At 37.4% G+C, this 25,300-nt stretch overlaps 1 protein-coding gene across 2 annotated transcripts; it reads right to left on the bottom strand.

The window, feature by feature from the left end:
- Positions 1 to 1,603: 1,603 nt before the first annotated feature.
- Positions 1,604 to 24,787, bottom strand: COPS2 (COP9 signalosome subunit 2). 2 transcript variants are annotated; one of them, XM_057396949.1, is made up of 13 exons: positions 24,565 to 24,787; positions 14,532 to 14,645; positions 13,409 to 13,486; positions 12,731 to 12,856; positions 11,161 to 11,271; positions 10,944 to 11,021; positions 9,893 to 10,067; positions 8,672 to 8,850; positions 8,509 to 8,561; positions 6,109 to 6,206; positions 4,307 to 4,389; positions 3,141 to 3,199; positions 1,604 to 2,360 (listed from the first exon to the last, which is right to left on the bottom strand). In XM_057396949.1, exons 1-13 carry the CDS (start codon positions 24,616 to 24,618, stop codon positions 2,216 to 2,218), a joined length of 1,353 nt encoding a protein of 450 aa, XP_057252932.1. In that variant the 5' UTR covers positions 24,619 to 24,787; the 3' UTR covers positions 1,604 to 2,215. The 2 variants fall into 2 exon arrangements, with proteins under 2 accessions (XP_057252932.1, XP_057252940.1); XM_057396957.1 differs by having other exon boundaries at positions 11,161 to 11,250; positions 24,565 to 24,785.
- Between the last annotated feature and the right edge of the window lie 513 nt (positions 24,788 to 25,300).

Genomic DNA, 25,300 nt, shown 5'->3' with positions numbered 1-25,300 from the left:
ACAGAGAGTCTAGACTCTTTTTTTAGGTGATACTAAGTTTATGCACAGTTCTTTTTTTCCCTCCTTTAGAAGAAAATAATTGTTCTTTCCCACAGCAAGGGTGGCAGGAAATGGCAGAGAAAGGAAATGTGCTGAAATAGCTGTCAAGGTCTCCATGGGAAGGAGAACCTTGAAATAGCTGTCACAGTCCCTTGTCCCTAAGGGAGGAAGAACCTTGCAAGATTTGCTATCCAAATTAAAGTCTACCTGTAGGAAGGGTCCCAGTTAATGTGCAGTATTATTAAGTTCAGTTTCACAGCACCAGATCTTGGTGGAATTTTCAAAGTAAAAACTGTGCTGCACATTACAGCACTGGAAGTAAATACTGTCTACAGATTTTATGAAGAAAAACCTTTGCCTTTGCATAAAAACTAACTTCAATTTATATTTATATTTTACTATTAAGTGGATAAATTACAAACACCTATTGGTAAAAATATGCACCAGTGAAGGAGAAATGGCTCACCCAAGATTAAGCATCATGCTACTCATGCAACACATTTAAGTTCTACTGTGTAAACTCTAGGGAAAAAAAGTCACTTGCTTTGACAACTGCAGAGCAAAATAATTTTCTAAGGGACATAATTACCCTTCAGATGAAAGTTAATTTTATCCTATTTAATTATACACTGTTACCAATTTAAATCCTGTCCTAGAACATTGAGTTTTCCATGCTGTCTTGCATGTATGTGATTGCCATGTGTCATTTATTAGGCTTTTCCATTTTTTTTGGGGTAGTGTTAATGGCTCTCACCCATATTTTTTTCCTTCTACTGTACCAGTGACTGTGTGTGGCACTGCACTGTGCACCATTACACCATACCCTCAGCTTTAAAACGGAGTAGTTGCAGTTATGGAAGAAGTGACCCTAGAAAATTGCTTCTACATTTCTGAGACCTGCAGGAGAATTTCTGCCAGCTCCAGAAAACCTGCTACAGGAAGGTAAGTGTTGCTGGGGTCAACACTGCAGCTCTATATTTTAAATGGATCTGATGACCCCAAAAACCTTCGGACATGAAAGGCTTGTGCCTACTATGTGACAGGACTTCAGGACTTGAATAGCAGCTCTGAAGGGACTACATTACAATTAAGCATTTGACACAGATGTGTCTCCACACTATACACAGTGTCATTTTATATACACTGAATTTGGTCAAAACCACCACAGATTAGGGAAAAAGATAACAATCAGAGTCTGCATTTCTATTCCCAGGGTACTGCTTGGCAAACCTGTATTCTTGAAGTACTGAAATAAATACCAAGCATATTCCTGAGAAACACCAAATACCCACCAACATCATCTAGACAGGACTCATAATGGTTGGGTGTCTTGCAAGATACCTGCCAGCTTTTAAACTCTTAAATATTTATGTTTAACTACTTCCAGGAGGGAAGGGGAGTGGAGAAAAAAAAAAATAACAATCAACAGCACACATACCAAGGTTTAGGCTTAAAAATCTCCATATTGTCCTTTGTAACTGGGGTGAAGATGAAGTAATACCTATTTTCTTTTAAAAATAACAAAAGTAAAAAGTATAGCGAAAGCACATCAAGAAACAAACTGTACAATTTCTGAACTGCACTGTTTATTTTGCTGCTTGAAACCTAAGTGACAGTATGCCACTATAATTATGGGGTTTCTTCTAAACCTTTACTACACTGCAGGTACAGAAATATACGGACACATTTTTGGAGAATTGACATTTTGCAAAATGCAGCAAACATTTCAATTTATACATGAGAAAAGGAAGTGTTCCAAAGGGTATGCATTTCAAGTTATTGCAGGTTATTTCTGTGAGAGAATTTCTGTAGGTAAAACATGTTTAAAATTAACCAACGGTAATGTGTCAGTGTATTTAAAATCATGACAAAAATCTTCTCTCTGGTCATTAATTGCCCCTTTGACAAATTACTACGATGTTGTATGTTTAGGGCAAGATGTCAATACAGCATAAATCCCGTGGCATTTTGGTTTTCTTCTGGAGATTAAAGCTGTTTTTTTCTTGGGATAAATGCAGCAGCAAAACACAAACCAGCTGATCAAAAAAGCACTTCTGCCATAACTCCAATAATTTCAGGGCACACCAACCGACAGTAGTTTTGCCATTCCCAGTTCTTTTAAGGTTTACATCACTGCACTGTTGCCTTAAGTACGTTTGTGAAAGCTTGTTTTCTGTTAAGCCAGCTTGCTGACTACAGCCTGGTTGAGAGAATTTAGTTGGTTGGTCCATTTATCTAACGCAGTATACCGTGCACCACCTCTCTTCTGATGATCCAGTTCTAGGAGCTGGTTGACTTGATCAATTCGGCCATGTATAGTGCTGGAAGTAAGTAAGTAAATAAAATAAATCTCTAATGCACATGGAAATAGGAGCTAGCAATAAATCAGAAGTAAAATAAGAGGTCATCTTATGCAAGACAGACATAAAAGTCCATTTCAAAATCCAACACTTCTATAATATATTGACTTGGGTAGTCCTGCCTGTTTAGTTGTCATCATGACTGGAAATCAAATTAACTAATTCATTGGGCAATGCATATTTCATCTGCCAGGCTACAACCCACATAAGAGTCTGAAGCAATACAAGGTAAACAGTCCTTGAAAGTCAAGAAATCGTGGAAAATAGTGATTTATGTAAAAAGAAATTAAACCCACATATGGATTATATTTTCCTAGTAGCTATAACAAGTTATCCTCCAAAAAAAGACTTTACAAATTGTAATGAAGCTTTTAAAGTCAAACAGAGCAGACTGCTAATCTGTCAACCTGAAAACATACTCAAACATACATGGGTATAAGCAGCAATTACTAAGAATAATATTTTTTGTAATTTCATAATATTCAAGTAAACGATTACGTAAATCAAAATTAAAGTATGGACACACTGCTCAATCTCTCCGTTTAATTTTCTTGGCTCATGCCTTACAAATATGCTTTACTGGTTATAAGCCAAGCAAATCCAAAGTCAGCATCATTATCTTTTGGTTCTAGAATCAACTACTATTGTCATGACGACACAAAAATACTGTTTTGTTGCTTAGCATATGCTTTGATTATTTTAAAGTAATCAAATATCAGTGATCAAGAATAAAGTACATACTTATCCAATATGCACTGCACAAGCAAGCTTTCCACATCAGCTACATCTATGTTTAACTCCTAAAAGAAAAAGAAAACTCATTATGCTGCTACTTAGTTTTGCAACATTAAATCCTTCCAGTCTTTATTTTTATATACAGGATTTAATTTGTTTGTGTTCGAAAGAGTCAATTAAGTAATAAACTATTAAGCAAAGGAACTCCACCCAAAATATACAAAGCCAATGACCAAGAAGAGATCAGTAACTTCTCAGAAAAGGCTGAAAAGCCTAAAGCAAAACTCTTGCAAGCTCCAGAAATGAGTTCCTTTGCTGACTTACTGGAAAACAAAGAAACAAAAAACCACCACCATCACCACACCACCTCCCCTCCAAACCTCACACACACACAAGAAATAAAAACCCCAAAACCAAAATCCCTCCACCAAAACCCAGGAAATAAAAAGAAATGATTTTCAGAAAATAACTGGTTTGCACTCAAAACCATTTAAGGGGCTACTTGCATCTTCTAGCTCAGGCAGGTTCTACAAATCTTAGGTTATCTTAAAAAAAGGCATACAGAGTTCTAAAGAGAATTTAAGCATAAAACCCAGGCATCTCTAATACTTCATGACATATTGTGGAATGCTGTGAATTTTTGCAAGAAAAATCACGGACTCACAGGAGATGGAAATAGTCATCTATTGTCACTGGGTTTTGATTTTGTTCTTTCCAGATTAGGGAATGAAATCAGAGATTCTAGTATAATAGTTGGTTTGTTCTATTACCACAGTTCCGTAATTCATACAACACAGACATCTGATGATATCTTTTGAACAAAAGGAATTAAAATTTGGATTTTTATGTTCACAACATTTACATTCATAATTACATTTTGAGTTACACAAATTTCACTTTTTATGGTTCTCTTTGGAAAACTGCTTTTCTATACAAAGTACAACATGGTAATTGAGTATTTTAGAAATGTATCATAGTACCTATTATAAAAAACATTGGGATGACACTTGCAATTTACATATTCGCACTGCAAAGCTGCCAGCAGTGCTTCAGTATTACTTCATGGTTTATATTTTAGATGTTCTATTTCTGGAAGCACTGTATTTACTTAAGAGCTTTTATTCATAATTAATCATTTACTTAAGCAAATGAAAGGCTCCACTGACACATACCTTAGAAATAAAAGGAATATGTATTCTTGTGTAAGGCTTAATTAATTTTATAAGCACTTGTGTTCTGATGTTTCGTAAAAGCTCTGTAAGAGAAAATAAATACCGTAAAAACAACAGTACTGAAATAAAGATGCGATACAGATCCATAGAGAAAGATATCCTAAATACCATGATCTTTTAAGGTAGTAATTCATTGAGGAGGGGAAGATAACAAAGTAAAGGGACCCTTTTTTTCCAGGCAACATGTAATTCTGAAGATGGACAGGCAGAGTTGAAAACTGTTTAAACACTGAGCAACATATTCCCTAATAAAAGTTTGTATTATTCAAACTGGATAAATCCTACAGATTATTGCACAATATATCTGCCCCTGTAATTGATGGCTGGAAAGCTTGTCTTGTCCAGAAGTGAAAAGAGGTACTCTTAAGGCTCTGGAACTTAACGTCTGCGTGCACATAACTTCATGGGGAAAAGTCAGATTTTAAGTTAAAAGATCAGGGCATAATGGTATAATTTTGAGGTGGAATTGAAGTATAAGAGTCTCCATGAAGTGCCTGATTTTGCTTTGATAAGATAGTACAGCCATTGTTTTAGAAATTTCTACATTGTTAAATTTAGATAAAATGAAAGCATAAATTACAATTGTAAATTAACAGAAAAAGAGCTAGATCTATTTTTACCTAACTAGTTATACAAGCACTGTTTATATAATGAAAAATAACACTGAAGTCCAGCTCATGTATCTCAACAAAACTAAGGAGAGTAAAATAATGAGGCAAAGTATGTAAACATTATAACTGTGAATGTACATTCTGTATCATTACAGAGTGAAAACAATGAGAAATCACTAGGCATGTGAGGGGGGAAACTCAAATTCTCTTCAAACATTTGATTCAACTGTCCTCCATCACTTGCTTTCCAGTTCTGTTACACTTTCTTCCTTAAGCATCCGTCTCTCTAATCTTACAGAATCTCCCTGCAAGACTTTGAAGCTTACCAGTAGTCGACACGTAGCAGCAGTAGAGGGGTTATATTTAGTTTCCCCTGCTGTTTGCCATGTTCTCTTTTACAAACAAGAAGTGTAAGAAAACCAGGTCTCTGCTCTTTTCTTTCATGTAAATATCCAGGTAAATGACCTTGCTATGCCACAGTAAGCCCTATTCTTGATGAAAACAGTAGTTATCTGAGAAACTGGACACTACATTCAAGTGAAGAGACTTAAATTATCAGATACATGGTAAATGCAGGGGTAACTGTATTTTCTTATGTTAATGGAATGAAAGAGCATTATAGTGTGTTCCCCTTGTATTTTAAGTACTAGAAAATCCAAACATTGTTTTCTATATTAGAATTATGTGTCTTGTTACCTATTTTATTACCACACATTTATTAATACAACCTTCATTACACTGTTTACATAATTTGTCTTGTCTTTAATCTGAAGAAGAAAAATAACCTTATGAACTATTAAACATCTAACTGTTGAGACTGGCACAAACCACCTTTACAAGTAAGGCCTGCCCTTCTTTCATCGTTTCAATGGAAAAAAAAAGCCACTACTCAAAATATTTAGTGCATAACAGCACCGTAGATACTATCTTAGAATATCCACTCTTGCTAGAATTTTCCCATTCATTCCTGCAATTCTTCATGGTCATTCTACATGCCTGAATGCATGTTGGCCTTGATCAACTTCTAAAGAACTTGGAAACAGTAAAGGAACCATCCACAAGTAATTACAAAGAATTCTTATTCTACCAAGTAATGAAAACAAAAAGGATTAAAATAGCCTGCAAAAATACCTTCAATGTGCTCCCTTATGAAGGGATCGTCCATGATGTTGCTGTGATTTGTTTTCAGAATCTTCTCAAATTCCGTGATGTCGTTATTCTGATAGGCACTGCACGAAACCCAAGAGACTGAATTATTATTTTTAAAAGCTAAACAGACTCCTAAGAGTGTGCTCTATGCTTCTAAAAAACCCCTTGTAGGAAGTGTTGGTGGCAAATAATTTTATTTAGAACCTTTATAAGGAAAAGCTATTTCAACATGAGGTGCAACAGAAATGCTCTGTCTCCCATTTCCATTTGAGCAGTATTTACAAGAGTTCAGTATGAGCATTCGGTTATTCCACAAGTGCACACTAGTTTCAAAACCTCTGTAGTTTAAAAAGTTATTCTTTAAATAAGCCTAGGCCCTAAAAATAGCCAATTTTGAAAAGTATCACTACTTGAATTTTGGCTTCATGAAGCTATACTTTATATAACAAATGTGAGCTAAAAGGAGTCTAGAGGGTTGTTGCTGTTTGCAGAATGTCCATTTTAAGCTGATTTCTAAAAATATGAGAAAATGGAAGAAATCCTGACTGCTAGGATCAACCATCAGTAATTCTGGTGTAGTATTACTTTTTAGGTTTTTATTTACAGCTAATTTTTAGTTTATATATCATTAAACTAGTCAATCTTGTTATCTGAGAGCAGATTACGAAAGGGAGGTGGGTTCAGACACCTGTTGTTCAGTAGTGGCACCACAGCATTAGTTAAGAGCATTAGGGTAAAAGCTGTAACCACTGAAACAAGACTTTTTTCTTCAAATATATTGGTTTTACAATTCAAATCTATCATCTTTGCTTACAAGAACGATCAGCTATAATAGGAACTACCTACTAACTAATTAAACTTACACAGTAATTTAGTTATACTAAGCTACAGGCTATCAATGTTTAACCTGGAAGACACAGTGTCCAATGCACGCTTTCAACTTCTGTTTAATATTAAAATAAACATTTTAAGAACAACATTATTTTTCCTTCCTAGTCTCTGTATGTTTTTAAACTGGTTTTTAAGCTGGTTAAAAAAAAAAAAAATCATCCTTTAATATCAGTAAAACGGGCAAGAAAAAGGCCTGTTAAATTTAATGTGGAACTCGATGAGATTATAAAGAATTATATGAGTGGAATGGACATGAAACCAGTAAATTTTCCTCCATAATTAAAAGGAAATTCAGTCAAGTCTATTTCATTGCTTATTCCTCAAGTCTCTTTTTAACATACATAAAACATTCAAGTTCCCAAAGTAGAATATAGGAAGAATTAAAAACATAATTGTAATCTTTGGAATTCATTTTATCTTCTGCGTATTTCTTATCTACAGTGCTTTAATTGCATTATTAATTTTAAAGAAGTTACACTCAAATGTCAAGATAAAAGACATAAACAAGGAATATGAAGAAAATCAGATTGGGTAAGGCCATCTGGAGTTCCTTCTGCCTCAAATTCACATGGAACTATGACAGTGAAGTAGGAAAGACATGTCTAAAGTGCAGCTATTGGAAACAGTCTTGTAATAAGCTGCTAGATAATTTATTCATGATTATGTCAATAATGGATGAACAGTCTCACTTTCAGAAACAATTTGTATGCATACAGTAGTACACCACAGCAGTATCAGAGTAAGGGTTGTTCCAACACGAGATCAACGGTGTATTTCAAAGTGTGAGCAGACATTATTTCTTACGTAATGAAAAGGTGGGAAAAGTTTTCCTACATGTTGTTTTTACTTGTTCATAGTTTTTACTGATAAAGCAAAGGCAGGATGGGTGGATGGAACCGGTTGGCGTCAAAACACAGTATACAAAACCTGACTCAGTTCAATTTACTTTACCTAGTGATCTTAATATACTAAAGGTTCTCACATCACTGCTGCATCAAAGAGGTAATGAAGGCTTCTTTTGAATTTCACGTTTGAAAGACAGAGGGGATGACCTGACAGTTCAGCTTCATATTCCTAGATTATGAAACTCCTTTAGTAATCATGCCCATGCATCCAGTTAAGTCTGTTGGCTTTGGTATGAGAGGTCAATCTTACCTCAATTTCTCATCTATAACCAGCCAAACGCAAAGAACAGCTGCCATACAAGGTGGGACAATTTTTTTAAGGGAGAAATGAGGTTTTTGTCACTGCATAAGAAATGCAGCATAGTAGAAGATAACAGCACATTTCTGTATCCCTACCTGGTACAGTACATATATTCACTGGCATGTCACAGTAAATAAGTTTCTTAAGAAAAACAAACAGTGTACAAATATTTGCCCAATATTTATGAAATAACTATGGTAACTGCGTAGAGAAAAGCCAAATGCTCCATTTCTGGTTTGGACACTACATCTTATTTTTTGTTCTCCAGATAAATTAAAATCTTACCTTACTAAATTCGTCATTGCTAGAATTTCTGGATCATTTTTGTATGGTTTCGCCTAAGGAGAACAGAAAGCACAATATGCATGTTTACATTTTAAATATTTTTTGTCTTTTGAATAATTTCTCTCTCCACTGGGGGGGGGGAGATGAAAAATTTAAGAAATACCTCCTGAGAGTCAAATGGATTTATTCCAGACTTCATGAGCATGTTTGCTAAGACCAAGTATTTTAAGCAAGTGGTTCTTCTGGGGCTCCCTGATTCATCATAATTCTTGAACGCTTCAAAAAAATCAGTGTGTGCCTTTTCAAACTCTCCTTCTCTTAAGTGCATTTTGCCTCCACATTCTGAAAAGAAAAAACAGATTAAGAGCAAGGAACACTGTGTGCTTGCTGCTGACTACAATAATTGTATTCAGAAGTTCAATGCTATTTCTAAATAGATTACTAAAATATTTTCAGGAGTCTTTTCATTCTCTGAAATTGCTAGGGAAAAAAGAAAAGCATGAGGGCCTTCACATGCAGCATTGCCATTTGAATAAACCCATTCCACAGAAGAAAAAACAAAACCCAACCCACACCATAAATCTGAAAGAACACTAATCCTTACAGCCAATAATTAGTTTAACCTTATGTTAAAATACTAGAAAAACCAAAATGGAATTTATCTCCATTTCAGAGGTAACAGACTTCCTGTATTTATGGAACTCTTCCTATCTGTTGAGCAAAACCACACATTAAAAATGAGAAATTATCTGTCTCCTTTTATTTCTGAAGTACCCACTGCTGCCCAATTATCTATGCAAGTGCCTGCACCGGGGGAAGGGGAAAGGCACAGTATTCTGGAGAGTTTTTTTCAAGTCGAATGGCATGTTTCCACAATCATTCATCATTATGGTTAATAAATAATATTTTCAAGAACATCTTAAAGCCCTTCAGTTTCTGATTAATTTCACTGAGGTGAGACACCAAGCACAAATTTATGAAAGGGGACTGCAGAAATAGCTGTCCCTTCTGCTAGCAGTCCTGTCTAGCCTTTTTTTATCCTTTGCAAATGCCTTTGCATGTATCCTTTATTGCCTGCTGTGGTGTTAAACATTTAAGTTCAAGTCTTTTTGTTCTATTGCTTCTCTCCTACACTGTATGTAGCCACTGTCCTGCCCTTCTGACCTGTGCATCTGTTACTTAGGCACCAAGAACAGCAGAGCTGAAGTCCCACAAGAGGCTAACATTGAATAAGACTCTAGCCAATGCATGTGTAGTTTGTCTGCATCTCGACCTACAGCATCGCCTGTCTTTACAGCTGGAACTGGAAGGAACATTAATTATCCAATTTTCATAAAACCCACCTATGCAACAGAAGTTAATGAAAAATTCAAGATTAACTTGCCTCTGATAACTCCCATGATCAGTGGATGAGGAATGGCTGACTTGATGTGCAATGACTGTTCATATAGTGCTTTAAGTTTTTTGTTATTTTTCTGTGCTGTATACATTTGAATTTCCAAAGCATAGATTTCCAGTAGCTGAGTACCTTTTTTTAGATCATCTTCCCCATCATCAGTCTAGGATAGATTAAGTAATAAATACTGTGAAATTTTAAGAGAACAGTGATTTCAGTTTTATACTAGTACCAAACACTCTCAGTAATTTCCTATAGAAATAAGGATATTCCTAAAGCTTAAAAAGTTTTGATATAGCAGTTAACACAAAGCGTAATGCTCAAAGAACTTATCACAGGCCCAGTTTTGAAGACTCTTATTTAAAAAGTCATTATTTTTATTTAATTAAATCTTTTCCTCAGAACTTTGCCCTTTATTTTCTGTTTTCCTTAAACCACACTCTCAGCATATAAATGCAATGACTGACACACATACATACATATATATATATATATATATATAAATACATACAACTCTCCTGCTGCCTATAACAGAACCATTTCCCAGATATTTGCAACCCATTTTTCATGCTGGAAGAAGAAAAGGGGACACAAACAGGCACAGCAGGCAGCATGGCAAATTTCCACCCCCCTTCCAAATGGAAAAGGGACAACTGTACTTTCAGTTTTTAGTAAAGCTCACTTGGAATCTGCAGTATATTTTAAAATAAGTGTCTGTGCATTACAGATTATTCATAATTATTCATATGTCCTTCTCATCCCTGCAGCTGACTAAAAAGAAACTTAATCAGCAATTGTGACTATCTTTAAAAAATCATCTTTAGGCAAGGCATAAAACACATCCTTTTCTTGTTCATGTTATCAAACAGATAAAATAAAGCAAGCACATTATTTCTTCCCTCTCTACTAAGGCCCAGCAACGGTGCCTCAAAGGCCAACAACAGATGTAAAAAAAACCCTAACAAACAAAACAAATAAAATACCCCTACAAACAACAATGCTGTTTACTAAGCTGCAGTGATTTGGAATATAAGCGTACCTGGCATGACTGATGCAGCTGACGCAAAATCTTTTGTAACTTTCCATATTCTTCTCGTTCTAAATATAATTTGCCAAGCTGTAATGAGAAAAAAAAACAACCAAAAAAAAAGCTGAAGTACTAAGGTCTACTAAGATTTCACAATTATAATTTATAAATAAGAGTCAGCTGAAGGTGTCACAAACAAAAGCGAAGAAGGGTAAGTTGTACATTTTACCTTTGTGTTTGTCTTAAACCACAATCTATCATTCTTAGCATCTTTCAGAGCTTCAAGTGTTGTTTCATAGAATTCCTGAAGCAAATCCATCTGACATAAAAAATCAGAATTCTATAATTGTAAACAGCAAATTTGTACCTGTTAATGAAGTTAATCTGAACAAACTAAAAATGCATGCTTGAACTTCAAAATAAGAAAGGTACCTGCATCTTACTGTCTGCTTTTAAATTATAAAGACCTTCTAAAGTAACAAAACTAAGTGCATTAGCTTCTCTCATATGAAATAGCTATCAATAAAGTATTCACATTTTAAGACTTTAACCATCTATCATCCTAGTGAAAATGAAAGCCAACTTATACAAGCCCATCTTATATAACCAAGCGATAACATTCTTATGTTGTGTAACAGAAGACTAACACTGGCAGCATTGCTCCTACTTAAAAGGAGAAAAACAAAAATAATTTCCATATCAAAAAGAAAATACAATTTACAAAGAGAGAAATGGTCAAAGGAAAAAAATGCTTTCTCCTTTCTACACTACCAATGCTGCATCAAAGAAAGCTTTTGAACACATCAATCATTTCTTTGCATAAAACCCCCAAAATGGAAATCAAGTTACTGAGTGTGACCTTTAACAAAGGTTCTACAGAAAATGCATTAGTATTGTTTATGGCTATTGTTCTGTGGGGGACAACAGATCTGTGCCTATACATCAGGTTCGGATTTTCGGACTGGCCCTCCAGGTCTGACTCCAACTGCATTTAAACCAAATACACTGACCTCTGCCAACAAGGTATAGTCTAAGACAATCCTTTAGACCTTAAGAGTAAACCATCATTCAACTATTAAACTTTCATTTCCTAACAGTGGCAGGACAGGAAGGAATGTGATAATGACAGAGGAGTCATCACTAAAGACCGGTGGTCCTCCATATGCAGGTGCTACTTCACACAGTCAGTTAGGGGAGGTTTCTACTCTCCGTAAGGCTTCTACACCACCACAAAAGAGAAGGAGCTGGGCTGTATATCTATGAACATGTACCTAGCTTGCACAGTATACCCAAAGACAGGCAGTATTTAACACCAACAATTCATTGCAACATTCTTCTAAGGTTCCCTCCTCCCCTCAAAAGAAACAAAACAAAAAAACCCCACACACAACAAAAAAAAAAAAAACACCCCCAAACCAAACAAAAAAAACCAGAAAAGGTATTGTTTAATTACAAATCATATTTCAGAAGGCACTTGCACGTGTAGATGCCTAAAAAACATGCTAAAAAAACAAAGCAGAAAACCCCACAAGAAACCACTAGCATTTACTTTACTTATTAGCATAAAGATACCAGGTAAATATTGCCAAAAAAACCTCAAATTTATGAAGAAGTTACTTGTGTTGACAGAATCCATAAAAGGGGGAAATCTATTTTAACACAGGACAGCAAATTAATACCTCAAATATTCCCTGTTAAGATCAAAAAACTCCAAACCAACAGAGCACCATACACAAAAAAGTCCATAGTTAAAAAAACAAAATGGAAAACCACGAAGAAGAAAGAACTGATGATCTAACCTGCTTGGAAGTAGAGATATAATCAAGAATAGAATTGATGGATTTTTCAGAGTAATTCCTTGTAACTGCACTCCGTATGTAGGTCAATAGCTGTTTATATCTGTTCATCATTTCAGGAAAGTTAGTCTAAAAGAAAAACAAAACTATTTCACAGTTTTTGTTTTAATGATTAAAACCAGAATTATATCTTGCAAATAAACATACAAAAAAAAAAAGCATAACAGAAAAGACTATGCAGCAATGGTTGCTATTAGGAGCTTTTACATCACCACTTTATTCATAAGCAGAATGACAAATAACCTCAGGAAGACTGCATAGAATAGGCATTTATCTCAATGAAGAATGCAGAATTGGCTATACAACTGTTTGGAATGGTTGCATACGTAGCATATAAATTTTTCACTGATTCGTTCTGGTGAAGTACACATATATAGAAACATTACTGGTTTCAGTGGTATGATATCTCAGGAGAGCAAGAACTACAGCAGCTATTTTGCATCCATTTTGTGTTCTGTCCTGGTTTAAGCACTACCTGTCTGTAGTAGCCATTAACAGATGCAGAATACAGGTTCTAGCAGATTCAGTTGCCACAGCCATAAATTATAGTAACTATATAAGATCTCTGGGTCAAATACATATTTATGCCATTTACTCTCAAGTGATAACTGTAATTCTTACCAATTTAAAGTTTATTTTAATCATCTGTTTCAGAGCTTTGAATCCCCATTCTCCTTTTTCACCTTCAAGCTCCAAAACCTGAAATAGAAGAATTTTTTAAATAATATTTATAAAAGCTTTATTCAAACCTAAATTGATTTGCAGCTTGTTTAAAATGCACATGTCGCATACATGCCTTTTCCCCCTCGGTTTGTTCCTTTCAAAGTAATGTTTCACTCTGCCCTGCTTTTCAATTTTACTCTTCCCTGATATTGAGAAAGCTAGTGAGAGGTATGTACCTTATTAGTTTTCACAAGCTGGCTCATACAGGGAGAGTCAATTGTTATTTATAGGCAACAGCAACAAAAACAAGTCTAACAGCAAACATTAAACTTAAATGCCACTCCATAAATGCACATACACAAGAAAGTTGTAACATCCCCTGCAACACTGACTCAACCCACCCCCCTGACTAAATTAATCACAAATTTACACTTCTGGGTTTCTCTATTTTCTTCACATATCAGAAAGGCACCTGGGCTTTAAAGTAACATAATTAAGGGAATGTCTTGTAAGTAAAAATTTTAGCAAGTTTTTGTTTAAGTCATGTATATAATATTGTTAGACACCATGAATAAGCCAAGAGATGCAAAGATCTACTTTTTGCTTTAAGAAGTTACATATAACATATTGCTTTCTGGTGACAGTGTGCAAACATTAAAAACTTCAAACTGACATGAAGGAAAGAAAACTCTGTGTCACTTAGTGTCTATACATTTAAAGCTTTGGAATTAGATAGCAAACTAAATATAATACATAAGACACTGGGGGAAACACCATGTCATTTTAAAAAATAAATGTATCTGGCCTTCTATAGCTGACACAAGAAAACACACTTAGGACTGTTTATTTAACTTAGTAAATCTTGAAGACTAAAAACTCAGTTCTTTGATAAAATAGGACTATTCCATGTCCTATTTATGCTCCCTAAGAATGATCCTGAAAGGCAGTCAGCCAGGAGTCTAAATTGTCAAGTGGTAAACTGAGCACATAGTAAGCTAAAATTGCAGAAAATAACCCAAATGATAACAAATATTTCTAAAATGTGAATTGTTATAAGAAAGAGAATATAAAGAAAGAAAACCTTCTGAAAACTGCTTAATGCTGCTTTGGGATCATCTTCCTTCAAAGCTTTGGAATTGTAGTATTGATTTTCCAGATCCACATTTGGCTCCGAATTGCTGTCCTCAGAATATTCCTACATTTTAAAGAAAAAAAAAAAGAAAAAAAAATTAACAAGAAGAAAAAGTTCAGACCATTTAATATTCTGTAAAAAAATATAGTAAGCTATGTTCCTCAAAATGCTTGTATATTAACAGAAATCTTCCAGTTTAGAGCATGTTAACAGGTATGGACTCTTATGATGGTTTCGCCTCTCTCCTATTACTAGGGCAGCCTCATCATCCACCAACACTTACCTGTCAACAGATTTCTTTCTGGACTGACAAACTCATAGCTCTATAACTTCACTGTTATGACAAGTACAGGTTGTATTACTAAAATTCTGCCAATTTTGGATTTTAAGGACAGATGCCTAATAGCATACATGATTTCTGTATGTGGATGCGAACATGCTGGCCACCAGTCTTCTGAAAGGCACTCAGTTATACGACCTTTGCTATCCACAGAAAAGACTCTGGCTGAGCTGTCACACAAGTAATGATTCAGCTACAGAGGATATAAAATGCTGCCATGAATCTCTCTCTAATCTGCCTTTTTATGCCGTAACAATTCATACTTGTCTAAGGAAATTTAAAAAAAAGAAAAAGAATAATGATGGTAACAGCAGCTGCTTCTGTGCTGAGAAGCAGGAGATGATTGAGAAAATGCTACAGATAGTGCCAAAGAGGGTGGGGTAGGGCATAGGCACAATAATTTAATCAAATAATTACTCATCATGTACCCCAGTGCCAAACAAATGGAATAATTTACTTCTACCAATTATTACTTCATTAAAAAAAGAAAGTACTCAGAGGCTTTTTCTGATTAAAAAAACCCTAAATAATTTAACTTCTTTTGCTGAAGGACAGTGTTGCATGTCTGAATGACAAAACACTAGCTAAGCTCAAATAATAATTTCATTTGAGGTTTACACGATTCAAAACCATTTCATACCTCTGCATTTTCTGAACAGATTGCTTAGCTATCAGGAGACAAACTGTTTTAACAGAATCTCTTAAATCTCAAAAGTTACTGTTGTCAGAGTAACCTCCCCTTTTAACAATTTAAACTGCATAGTCAGGTGCCCTTCTTTAAGTTTGAATTTCTTCTTTTACTGTCCTCCTTCACCATGCACTTCATTTATTTTTATTCATTCACGTATTTCTAGTATTAATGGACTCCTTCAAAACCATGAGAAGGAATGAAAAGGAGATGAGGCAAAAAAGCTCTTTTAAATTTAAACTAGCTCTCTCCTCCCTACAGTGTAAGCAAATCTTTCATAAGTTTAATTATTTTTTTAATTTCCAATGGAAAAACGAACTATGGGAGCTTACAGTTGGCTCAAATTTTATTAAAAGTGGTCCTTGAAATATTTATCCTTCAACCTGATAATATTTCTATTTGTTACAGGCAGGGAAGTTGCTCATGTATGTATGTATTTATACTCAGATGACATATCAGTATTTAGCGATAATGAAATGGACTTTCAAGCCTAGTGTGAATCCCGCAAACCAGTCTTCTAAATTCCCAGAGAACTACAAAGCTTGGTATTGAAAATTGCAAACAAAACGGGAAGCAAGTGTCTTATTCCATTGGGCAAACTTTAATTCTGGTTAGGCTGGTTTCAGTAATTCTTTACCCTATTGATCCAACACTGATGGAGCTGCTACAAAACCATGCACATGATGTTAACAGCTGTAAGCACACCAGGCACCTGAAGAAAATCCAGGCTGTCAAAGCTTAAACAACACAGCATTTAAGATACATGTAATCAGCTGATGTCTTGTTTATACTGAACTTGAGCAACAGGGAGTATTTTTGGCTTAAGTATCTATTTGTAAAGATAAAAGGAGAGCAAACTAAATTAATTCCTTTTAGGAAGCAATGTGCTCTGTTAGTCTAAAGCCAGAAACATCTGGATTTTCATCTTAGCTCTGGCAGTGATTCTGGAAGCCTTTTCTCAGATAATTTTTCTCAATGGTACTTAAATATCCCATAAAGCTATTTTTATAATAGTATTAATACATACTAGTGTTAAGTCTAGATACCTTGATTTTCTAATGGACACCCTTCAAAATGCATCAAAGGTAGTGTTCTATGTTCCCACAGCTGTATTTTTCCACCACTTGATGCCTATTTGCCTTACATCTAATTTAGAATGTTGATACAGACTCATGACTCTAAGGGAGACAGGGCTTTCCTACTTCCAGAAAATGTAATGTAAGGTGCTTACTTTAAAAGACATGTTTAGACTTAATGGCTGTGAAAAAAAATTCAACTACGAACTAAATAGGAGATGATGCTGTGAATCTTTAAACAATTAAAAAAAACTCCAAACCTGCTATGTAGTAGATACTGCATCTTAATTTAAGCACCAGTGCTAACGATACCGATGCTGATTGATTCAGAAGGACCAGCACTCCATCTTCTTTTGATGCAGAGATGGCTTAGTGCAGTATGATACAGATGTGAGATAATTCACAGAATCATAGAATAGTTAGGGTTGGAAAGGACCTTAAGATCATCTAGCTCCAAAGGAGGAAAGGAAAAGTGTGAAGCTGTATCCTCAAAGTTCAGACTAAGAAAAAGATGCATCTCCTTCCCACTACTGAAAACAGGAAAGTTCTTTTAACAATAAATTCAGATACCAAACACCTGACCTTTCTGCACCCTGTTTAACACCCATGCTTCCTTCCTGAACAACTTCCCTGGCTCAACCCTTTTAGGTGAGAAACTTTCTTGCATCAAACAATGCAGTAAAAGTGCACAGAAATTAGGCAGAATATCAGGTTTACAAAAAGGATTTCTACATTAGTCTAAGCATCTCTACTGTACCATCTAGACCTAATATTCTGCATAGTGAAGAGCACCCTTAATTATTAATGTATAAAAGCACCTGTGTGATATAATTTAGCTCCAGCTGACGTAAAAAAGCAAAAGGCCTAAGAACTTTCTTTAATAAGATGGTGGTGATATTTTTAAATGGACATCAACACTACCAGTTCAAATGAAAACAACAGAAGTCTGAGTACATAGAACTGATCTTTGAAACTCATTTAGATCTCCCTTCCTGAGAGGATCAAAACAAACAAGTGTTTTTTTTTATCATTACTCATTACATTAGAAAGCCCTGACACAGCTTTTTAAATATGTAGTTAAAAGACAGGTTAAATATTATTTAAACACTGCGCCACTGAAAATCTGAGTGTTCTAAATGCAGTCAGTTATAAACAATCCAATCCTACCACATAACTTTTGAAGGAAGAAAAACTACCATAGTAGCTAAACTGCAATGGAGACAGAACCTCTGATGTAGCTTACTCTGCCTGGAACACAGCTCTTTCAAATAATGTTAATAAGAGATAAATCAGTACCAAGGAACCAATTTAAGTCTTTATTATACTATGGATTATGTTTTCACAAAATTCATTTCAACTAGTAAACAGCTTTGAGACATTAAGCCTCAGCTTCTAAAATGAACATGCGCAGAAGACAACTCGCCCCAGTCATCTTTAGTCATCCTTTTTATGGCACGGATCCATTTGCAGATCCTCCACTAGCAAAGGCAGGTTAAAGGCATCCAGTACTTCCTGACCCTCTAGTCCTAGCATCCTCTTTCCCCTTCACTGCAGCAATTCAACATTTTATGCTGTACGAGTCCTTCAGGATGGCGGATCCTGCTGGGGCTGAGAAAAGAGGCCTGCCAACGCTTACCCAAAGTCCTAAGGCTGGTGAGCAATGGAGCGGGCAACCAGGAAGGGTAAGAAAACCAGCTGTGGTTTTCTGTAGCAGGAGTCTTAGTCAATGTGGTCTTGAGATTATATTGTGCTCTTGAAGTATGGCAGAATAAGGTACATGAACTTGGAGACCGTTAACACTGTATCAGTGACATGTAACAGTAGATATGTGGCACTCTGGCAGATGACCAGGTTAATGTGCCACTCTAAAATTAAACATGTACGAAACCAAGATAAAACCATTTTGTGAAAACTATCCTTGTACTAACTTTCGTGTCCCCTCTCTTGCCTAAATCACTTCCCTAACCTCTATATGGAAAGTGGAGGGGTGGTCTGAACTTCTGCTTTACTCTATAGGAACCGAACTCCTATTCTGCAAACCTTTTTCCAAAGAAAGGAAAAGTAGCTAGAGAGAGGACAACTTTCAGACAAAAGACACAATAGAAAGGGTTCTATTTCTGTATAAATTTATCCTTCAAGGCCATTGTTAACAATACTTATTACTGTCCATTTTCAATTGCTGGTAGTTTTACCAAATTTCAACCGCTGGGGCTGATTCACACCATTCTTTTTTTGTTGAAGTGCAATTGTTTCTGAGAATAAGTCTGGTACAAATTTTATTTTACTTCAGCTAAGTTTGTTTCATAACCATGGCATTTAGGAGCTCTGCTAACTCTAAGATTTGGAGCAAAGACCTGGTATTTTGCAAAAACACTAGTGATGTGGGCTGGGGGAGAGGGGGCTCTTTGTTTGCTTTTAAAAACACAAAAATGCCCAAATGAGGCCAACAATAACAAAAGAAGACAGTAACTCCTCAAGATATTAATATACTAGCTTGCCAGATAAATTTCTTGAACATTTCACCTACAATAAACATGCACTATTTTCACATAGCTCATACGCACTGGCTGCCAAAGTAACCAACCAAACACCATCCCAGCAGCAAGTACAACTTGCATTTGCTCTTCCTGGACCATTGGCCCCAGGCACTCACACAAAAAGCAAGTAACAGTTTCTATGTGCATTTGCCACTGGTATTCAGGCACATGAATACAAAAAAAAGCAATCAGACTGGAATGCAAAAGAGCAAGGAGGAAAAGAACAGAGGCAAACCCTGAGAATAAAAACAAGAGTCTGATTTGTGTAAAAAGTCTGCAATCACTCAACCATGCACTGGGTATCCAGGTTTTCTTTTCCAACTTCCAGGTCTCTGCTCCTACTGACTAACACTACAAGTGATGTAGTGACTGCTGGCTCACACCAGGGCTGACACCAGGAATCAGTCTGTGAAGCCAGCAATCTGCAGTACAGTCCCGTGGAAGGCCATTGCTCTCTGCCTTTTATTTCTTTTAAATAGAAGTTGGAAGAGGCACATAAATGAGACAGAAAGCTGCAGAAATAAAACCTCTGGTATTATGACATGTGAGGAGTACTGCAAAGAAGTGCCTTTTCGTTCTACCTCTATCACACATATTGTTTGCTGTGTGCATCGTTTTCTACAAGTCAAGGTTTTAGCATACCTTAGATTAATTTACTTGTTTAACACCCAACTGTATATCAGATCTGGGGAACTCTGTTCTGAACACAGAGCTAAATAACTCTCTCAAAAAAAACCCAAACCAACAAAAACCAGAACTTACTGATGCTTGTCAATATTCAGATGCAAAGAATTTACTAATTATTCTCATGCTTTTTGCCTCAATGCTTACTTCTTAGATGTTATTGTAATGAGCAAAATAAGCCCCAAATACATTAATGCCGTGTTTAAAAATGAGTCTGAAGAGAATGCACAAAATAAAATATCAGGACACACACTGAATCTATAAAAATATGAAGCAGTAATTAATTCACAGAACAAGATATCCTGTCCTCCTTAAGCTCACTTATTTATTTTTTAATCACATACCAGTGTAATTAAACCTAACAAAGAAACAGAAGAGGGTAAAGTGGATCTGCTCGACTTGGAATTGTTTGCAATATACATATATATGTATGCGGTTTTTTTAAATGATGGCAACACTAAAAGAGTTGGGAAAAGGTGACCATATCTGCATGAAACTTCAGTTCTACCTATTAAATGCATCCATATAATGTAGGAAAATCTCACTTACTATTGATGAGACTGCTTATCAAGATTGGTAACATACAGAAATTCCTTTTGAAATGGAGTGTATTTCTCCTTGTTGGAAAGAAAGAGTGAACCGATTCACATTTACTAAGCTACCACTCTGAGAGCTTGAAATAAAAAGTAACACTTTTTAAGTAAGAACTGCTATTTGTTAATATTAATGCAGCCTAAAAAAGGAAATCCTCAGTAATCTGAAGGCACGCTCCCATATTTGAGCTGTCTCCATGAACCTGTAGCCATCTCACTGGGGTGCAGACTGCTAGCTCTTCGCTGGAATTGCATACAGCTTTTCTACTGAAGTGACTGAAATAATACAACTCTGTAACATAAAAAGACAAGCTGCTCAGCAAACAAATTTGTCTATCCTCCGGAACACAATAAAATGTCTCATTAAGAGCACCACAGACAAATCCTCATTTATTTAAAACAAGGAAAAAAAAAGAATCAAGTAGATGTATTACAACAACTGTCAATGTGTTGTCATTGTGCCTGGAAGAATCAATTTCTGGAGAAAGGCCGAGTTTAGTCTCAAAGTCAATTCTAAACATAGCTTTTTGTTTGAGACTGAAAACAAAAGTGAAATTTACAATGGTCCTTCCCTTTCTCCTTCTCCACCCTTGAGCAGAAGCTAGTAAAAAGAACTTGGATGGAAACAAGGCACATACAAGGCACCTAACGGCACCAAACTAGAAATTAAAATTCAGTGGTTTTCATAATGACCAGTAAACATTACTCTGGTCATTGAAGCATAAAGTGGAATAATCCATATTATAATCAAGGCTGTCACTGTGCATTACCAGCAAATTGTGAATCTAGGTTCATCCACCCACAAATATAAATGGATTTTTTTCCTCATACCCAGATCTTACCAACTTCTATAGCAGTGGCTGAGGTCATTCACATGCAAAACCCTTGACTTTTAGCCCAATAAAAAAAAAAATAAACAGAAACAGTCAACCCTGATCATAGAACAGAATCATAGAATGGTTTGGGCTGGAAAGGACCTTAAGCTCATTCAGTTCCAATCCCCTCTGCCATGGGCAGAGACACCTTCCACTAGAGCAGGTTGCTCAAAGTCCCATCCAGCCTGATCTTGAACACTTCCAGGGATGGGGCAGCCACAGCTTCTCTGGGCAACCTTTGCCAGTGCCTCACCACCCTCACAATAAAGAATTTATTCCCTGTATCTAATCTAAATCTCCCATTTAAGTTTCATATGGGAGGTGTTCCAGCCCTCTAAGCATCCTCATGGCCCTATTGTATCTCATCTATAAAGTGGGTAGTCTTCAGCTGTTTAACAGTGTAGTAATTAATTATACAAAAAACTATGATGAAACTGGGAAAGAGCTGGGGCTTCAGAATATCTGTGCACATTTTGGTTCACGTGTAAAACATTTGCATACTTAAGGATATTTAACTGACTGGTTCTACATAATCAGCAGGTTCAAGAGCATGTTTAAAGAGGAACTGCTATAATCACCTTCCAGCAACAGCTGACAAAATGAAAACTTTTTGGGGAGTCTTCATTACTATCTTTATGCCAGTAGCTACCCTGAGAGACCTGAATCTAGTTTTGCCATGCTGTATTTTTAATAAATAGCTATATTTTCCTTTCATTATTTCTATAATTATTCGCTCTCCTCCAATCCAAAAGAAATATTCACTAACACTCAGATGTGCTCCTTTATTTTCAATTCTGTACTCACCTGGAGTACTTTGGTTTGTACTTTTTTTTTGTTGTTGTTGATTCAGACCCTTCTGCAGCAGCCTTTGACACTGAACTTGAGAACCACAGATCCCCTTATAGCCATTCCTTAATTTAACTAGATTTGTATCAACATGAAAGGAACAAATTGGGCCTTGTCTTCAGGGCCCCTAACTATTTTCCAAAACAATTTTGTGGTACACTGCTATTACAGTCTCAAGCACATTTGGAAACAACATCCAATCACGGCTGGTTTGTCCGAGAATGCTGAAACTAGTCTGGCTAGAATATTTTTATTCTTAAATTCTGTGTTATTTTGGGGTTTTTCCCCCCATCAGTTATAAACACAAATTAAATATAAATATCTTGTGTAAGTATTATCTGATGCTTTACAAAGAAATTACATACTAAAAAGAAAAAATTGACACACTTGTTATTACAAGCAGTATTTTTTTTCATTTTGGAAAGGTCTGGGCTAGTGGTAATTTATAACAATGAAAACGATCCAGGAAAAGTAACTTAGGAGCTGAAATTTGCCACAGGCAAGAAGTTTCAGAAAGGCTTTCCAATGAGGAAGAAAGCTCTTCAGAAAACAGATCCACAGGTAAAAGCATTAGACCAGTAATTATTCTAGGGGAAAACATTACAGACCATGAGCTGAGCTGCATCCTTACTCAGATTCATATGTAGAAAACTGCATTTAAAGACTGAAAAATGCAATTCCAAAGGTTTCTCTACATGTTCAGTTCTCATGCTGTGTATATTCACCATGAATTCATCTGTTTGTATTCTTTTGTATTGTATTCAATTGTATAACATGAAAAAATAAACACAGTATCTTAAATCACAACATGCATTTCAGTGTTAATGAAAGTGAATGGAAATTTACTGTGGAACAAACTGGATCAGTAACATATTTTTAATAGTCTCAGTGTATTTCCTCCAGAAACCTTGTTTCTAAAAGTTTGTGAATTCATTCATGGACTTAAGTAGGACACTTACAGTTCTTGTAATACTAACATAGGAAGCTCATAAGGTAAAGGTGATAATGCACATCAAACAAGCGCTCTTACATGAATTTCAGAAACTCAAAACCAGAGCTTTTATTCTATAGCCAATGTCATCAATGTCATCTAGCCCTTCTGGGCCGCTCTTAACAAGAATGGCTTGGAAATTATGTCAAAAAAAACCCCAGACAAGTCTTTTAACTGAATCCTTAAGTAACAGTGGTTATTAAGTGATCTGGTAGAAAGCAAATCTTCCAGAAGCAAGTGTCCAGGATTTTTCAGTGAAATTGGAGTACTGTACATGCAGGTTTAGCTGGAATGAATGAAATATCATTCAAAGCTCAACCAGACAGGTTTTTAAACATGCCTCTGTTAAAAAACCAAAACAACCCAAAACCCAACCAACTAAACCCCAATATAAGATAATGGCAACAGAATTACAACTAATCAGAAAGCAGAGAAAACATTTTTTGTTTCAAAGATGACACCTACTTCGTTTACCAACATACCCCAAGATGGTTTTACTAATTGAAAAAAAATTTGGGGTTTAATAATTTAAAGGATACTCACTACATCAAAGCAATCCTATTACATTCCCAAATTCCCCCTGAAAAATTGGTCTGTTGCTAACGGCAAGCAGCGGGTTTTTTTTTTAACTGTAAAACCTCAGAGCAAAATCTGTTGTGAAAAATGTAACCCCGTACAACATGAAACCCCCAAAACACTGCAATTAACAAAAGAAGGGGGGTGGGGCGAGCAGCTTGCTAAGACTATAAAGACAAAAAGTTAAAACCGAGTGCACCCTTGGCATGTTGCATCAGAAACCGGCTGTGTGGCCATTTCCCCTCACTCTCCTTTCTCTTCCCCCCACTTTCCCCGCAGTTGGACGCTTAGGCAAGCACACGAATGACATCTACCCCCAAGGCCCCGCCGCAGCCACGGGCGGGGAGGAGGACAGACAACTTCGTGACTCCAGTTCGTGCCCGACACTCGGGCCAGAAGCAGGAGGAGAGAGGGAGGCAGGGGGTCGGTGCTTTCCCTTCCCCTGACTCCTGCGGAGGACAGCCGGGAGCCCAGGCTCTCCCGGGGCCTAGCTAGCTGTCCTGGGCCAAAGTTGGCCTTTTCTCTGCTAGAGGTGGCAGGGCGCCCTGCGGGGCGCGCTCCGAAAGCGGCACCCGTCCCTCACAGCTGCTGCCGGCTGCCACCCCCTCTCCTCCCCGGGAGGGAAGCTTCATCCTGTCAGTGCTCCTGCACGGGGCAGCACCCGGCGGGGCTGCGGCGAGCAGCGGACGCGCCGCGTTAACCCCGGCCCGGAGCCGCCACGCTCCCGCGAGACTCCTGTCCGCGCCGCTAAGCCGCCGCGCCTCCCCGCGCCCTACCAAGTCGTAGTCCTCCTCATCATCGCACATGAAATCATCCTCCATGTCAGACATCTTGGCCGGAGGACGGGCGGGGGGGGAGGAAGGAGGCACCGAAGACAACCCCTTCTCCCACAACCCCGCGCGGCGCTGCCCAATGTGGCTCCGCTTCGCCCGGAACCCGCAGCCGCCCGCCTCCCTCCCGCCCCCGTCCCGGAGCACACGGAACCCAATCCGCGCTGCACCACCGCCGGCTTCCTCTCCTTGCTAGCAACCAGCCCCTAGCAACCGCGGCCCGCTTCCCTCAATCCCTCCCGCCCTGTAGCGGATCCCTGCGGCTCCGCCTCGCCCCCTGACGCCAGAGGGGCCTCCCCGGCTGCGCCGCGCTTCGGTGGGCGCTGGGCCTCGGCTCTGCCCGCCGCCCGCCGGAGCGGGCCGGAGCCGTGGGCGGGCCGCGATGGAGGGGCCGGTGTGTCCGTGTGTCCTGGTGCGAGCGGGCCGGGCCCGCAGCGAGTGCTGGGGCTGAGCGTCCCCGCGTGGCAAATTCAAACAGCCCGGCCGCGGGCCGATGCCGGCCGCGCTGCTCGGTCCTCAGGGCAGGCTGCGCGCCCCTTGGTGCCGCCGAACAACTTACCGGGACTGCGCTGCTATACACCAACAATACCGCAGCAGCAGTTTTGAACTGCCTAAATGTAAAAGCCACGGCCCTTACAAAACACCGGCTTTTACACAGTAATTTCTGCTGCCACCTTCAACT

The sequence above is a fragment of the Pezoporus wallicus genome, unplaced genomic scaffold (genome assembly GCF_028554395.1).
Source record: "Pezoporus wallicus isolate ANWC-B61680 ecotype Strahan unplaced genomic scaffold, APGP_CSIRO_Pwel_v1 contig_3952, whole genome shotgun sequence".
NCBI classification, from domain to species: Eukaryota; Metazoa; Chordata; class Aves; order Psittaciformes; family Psittacidae; genus Pezoporus; species Pezoporus wallicus.
Note: the sequence above shows the minus strand (reverse complement) of the source record. Positions and strands in the feature narration are given on the sequence as shown.

Excerpts from the sequence above, each read along its gene's own strand:
- COPS2 (XM_057396949.1), bottom strand. The coding sequence starts at position 24,618 with ATGTCTGACATGGAGGATGATTTCATGTGCGATGATGAGGAGGACTAC. Across the intron at positions 11,022-11,160 it reads GGTTTAAGACAAACACAAAG|CTTGGCAAATTATATTTAGA; the intron begins GTAAAATGTACA and ends TTCTCATTACAG. Across the intron at positions 4,390-6,108 it reads CATAAGGGAGCACATTGAAG|AGCTTTTACGAAACATCAGA; the intron begins GTATTTTTGCAG and ends TTTCTCTTACAG.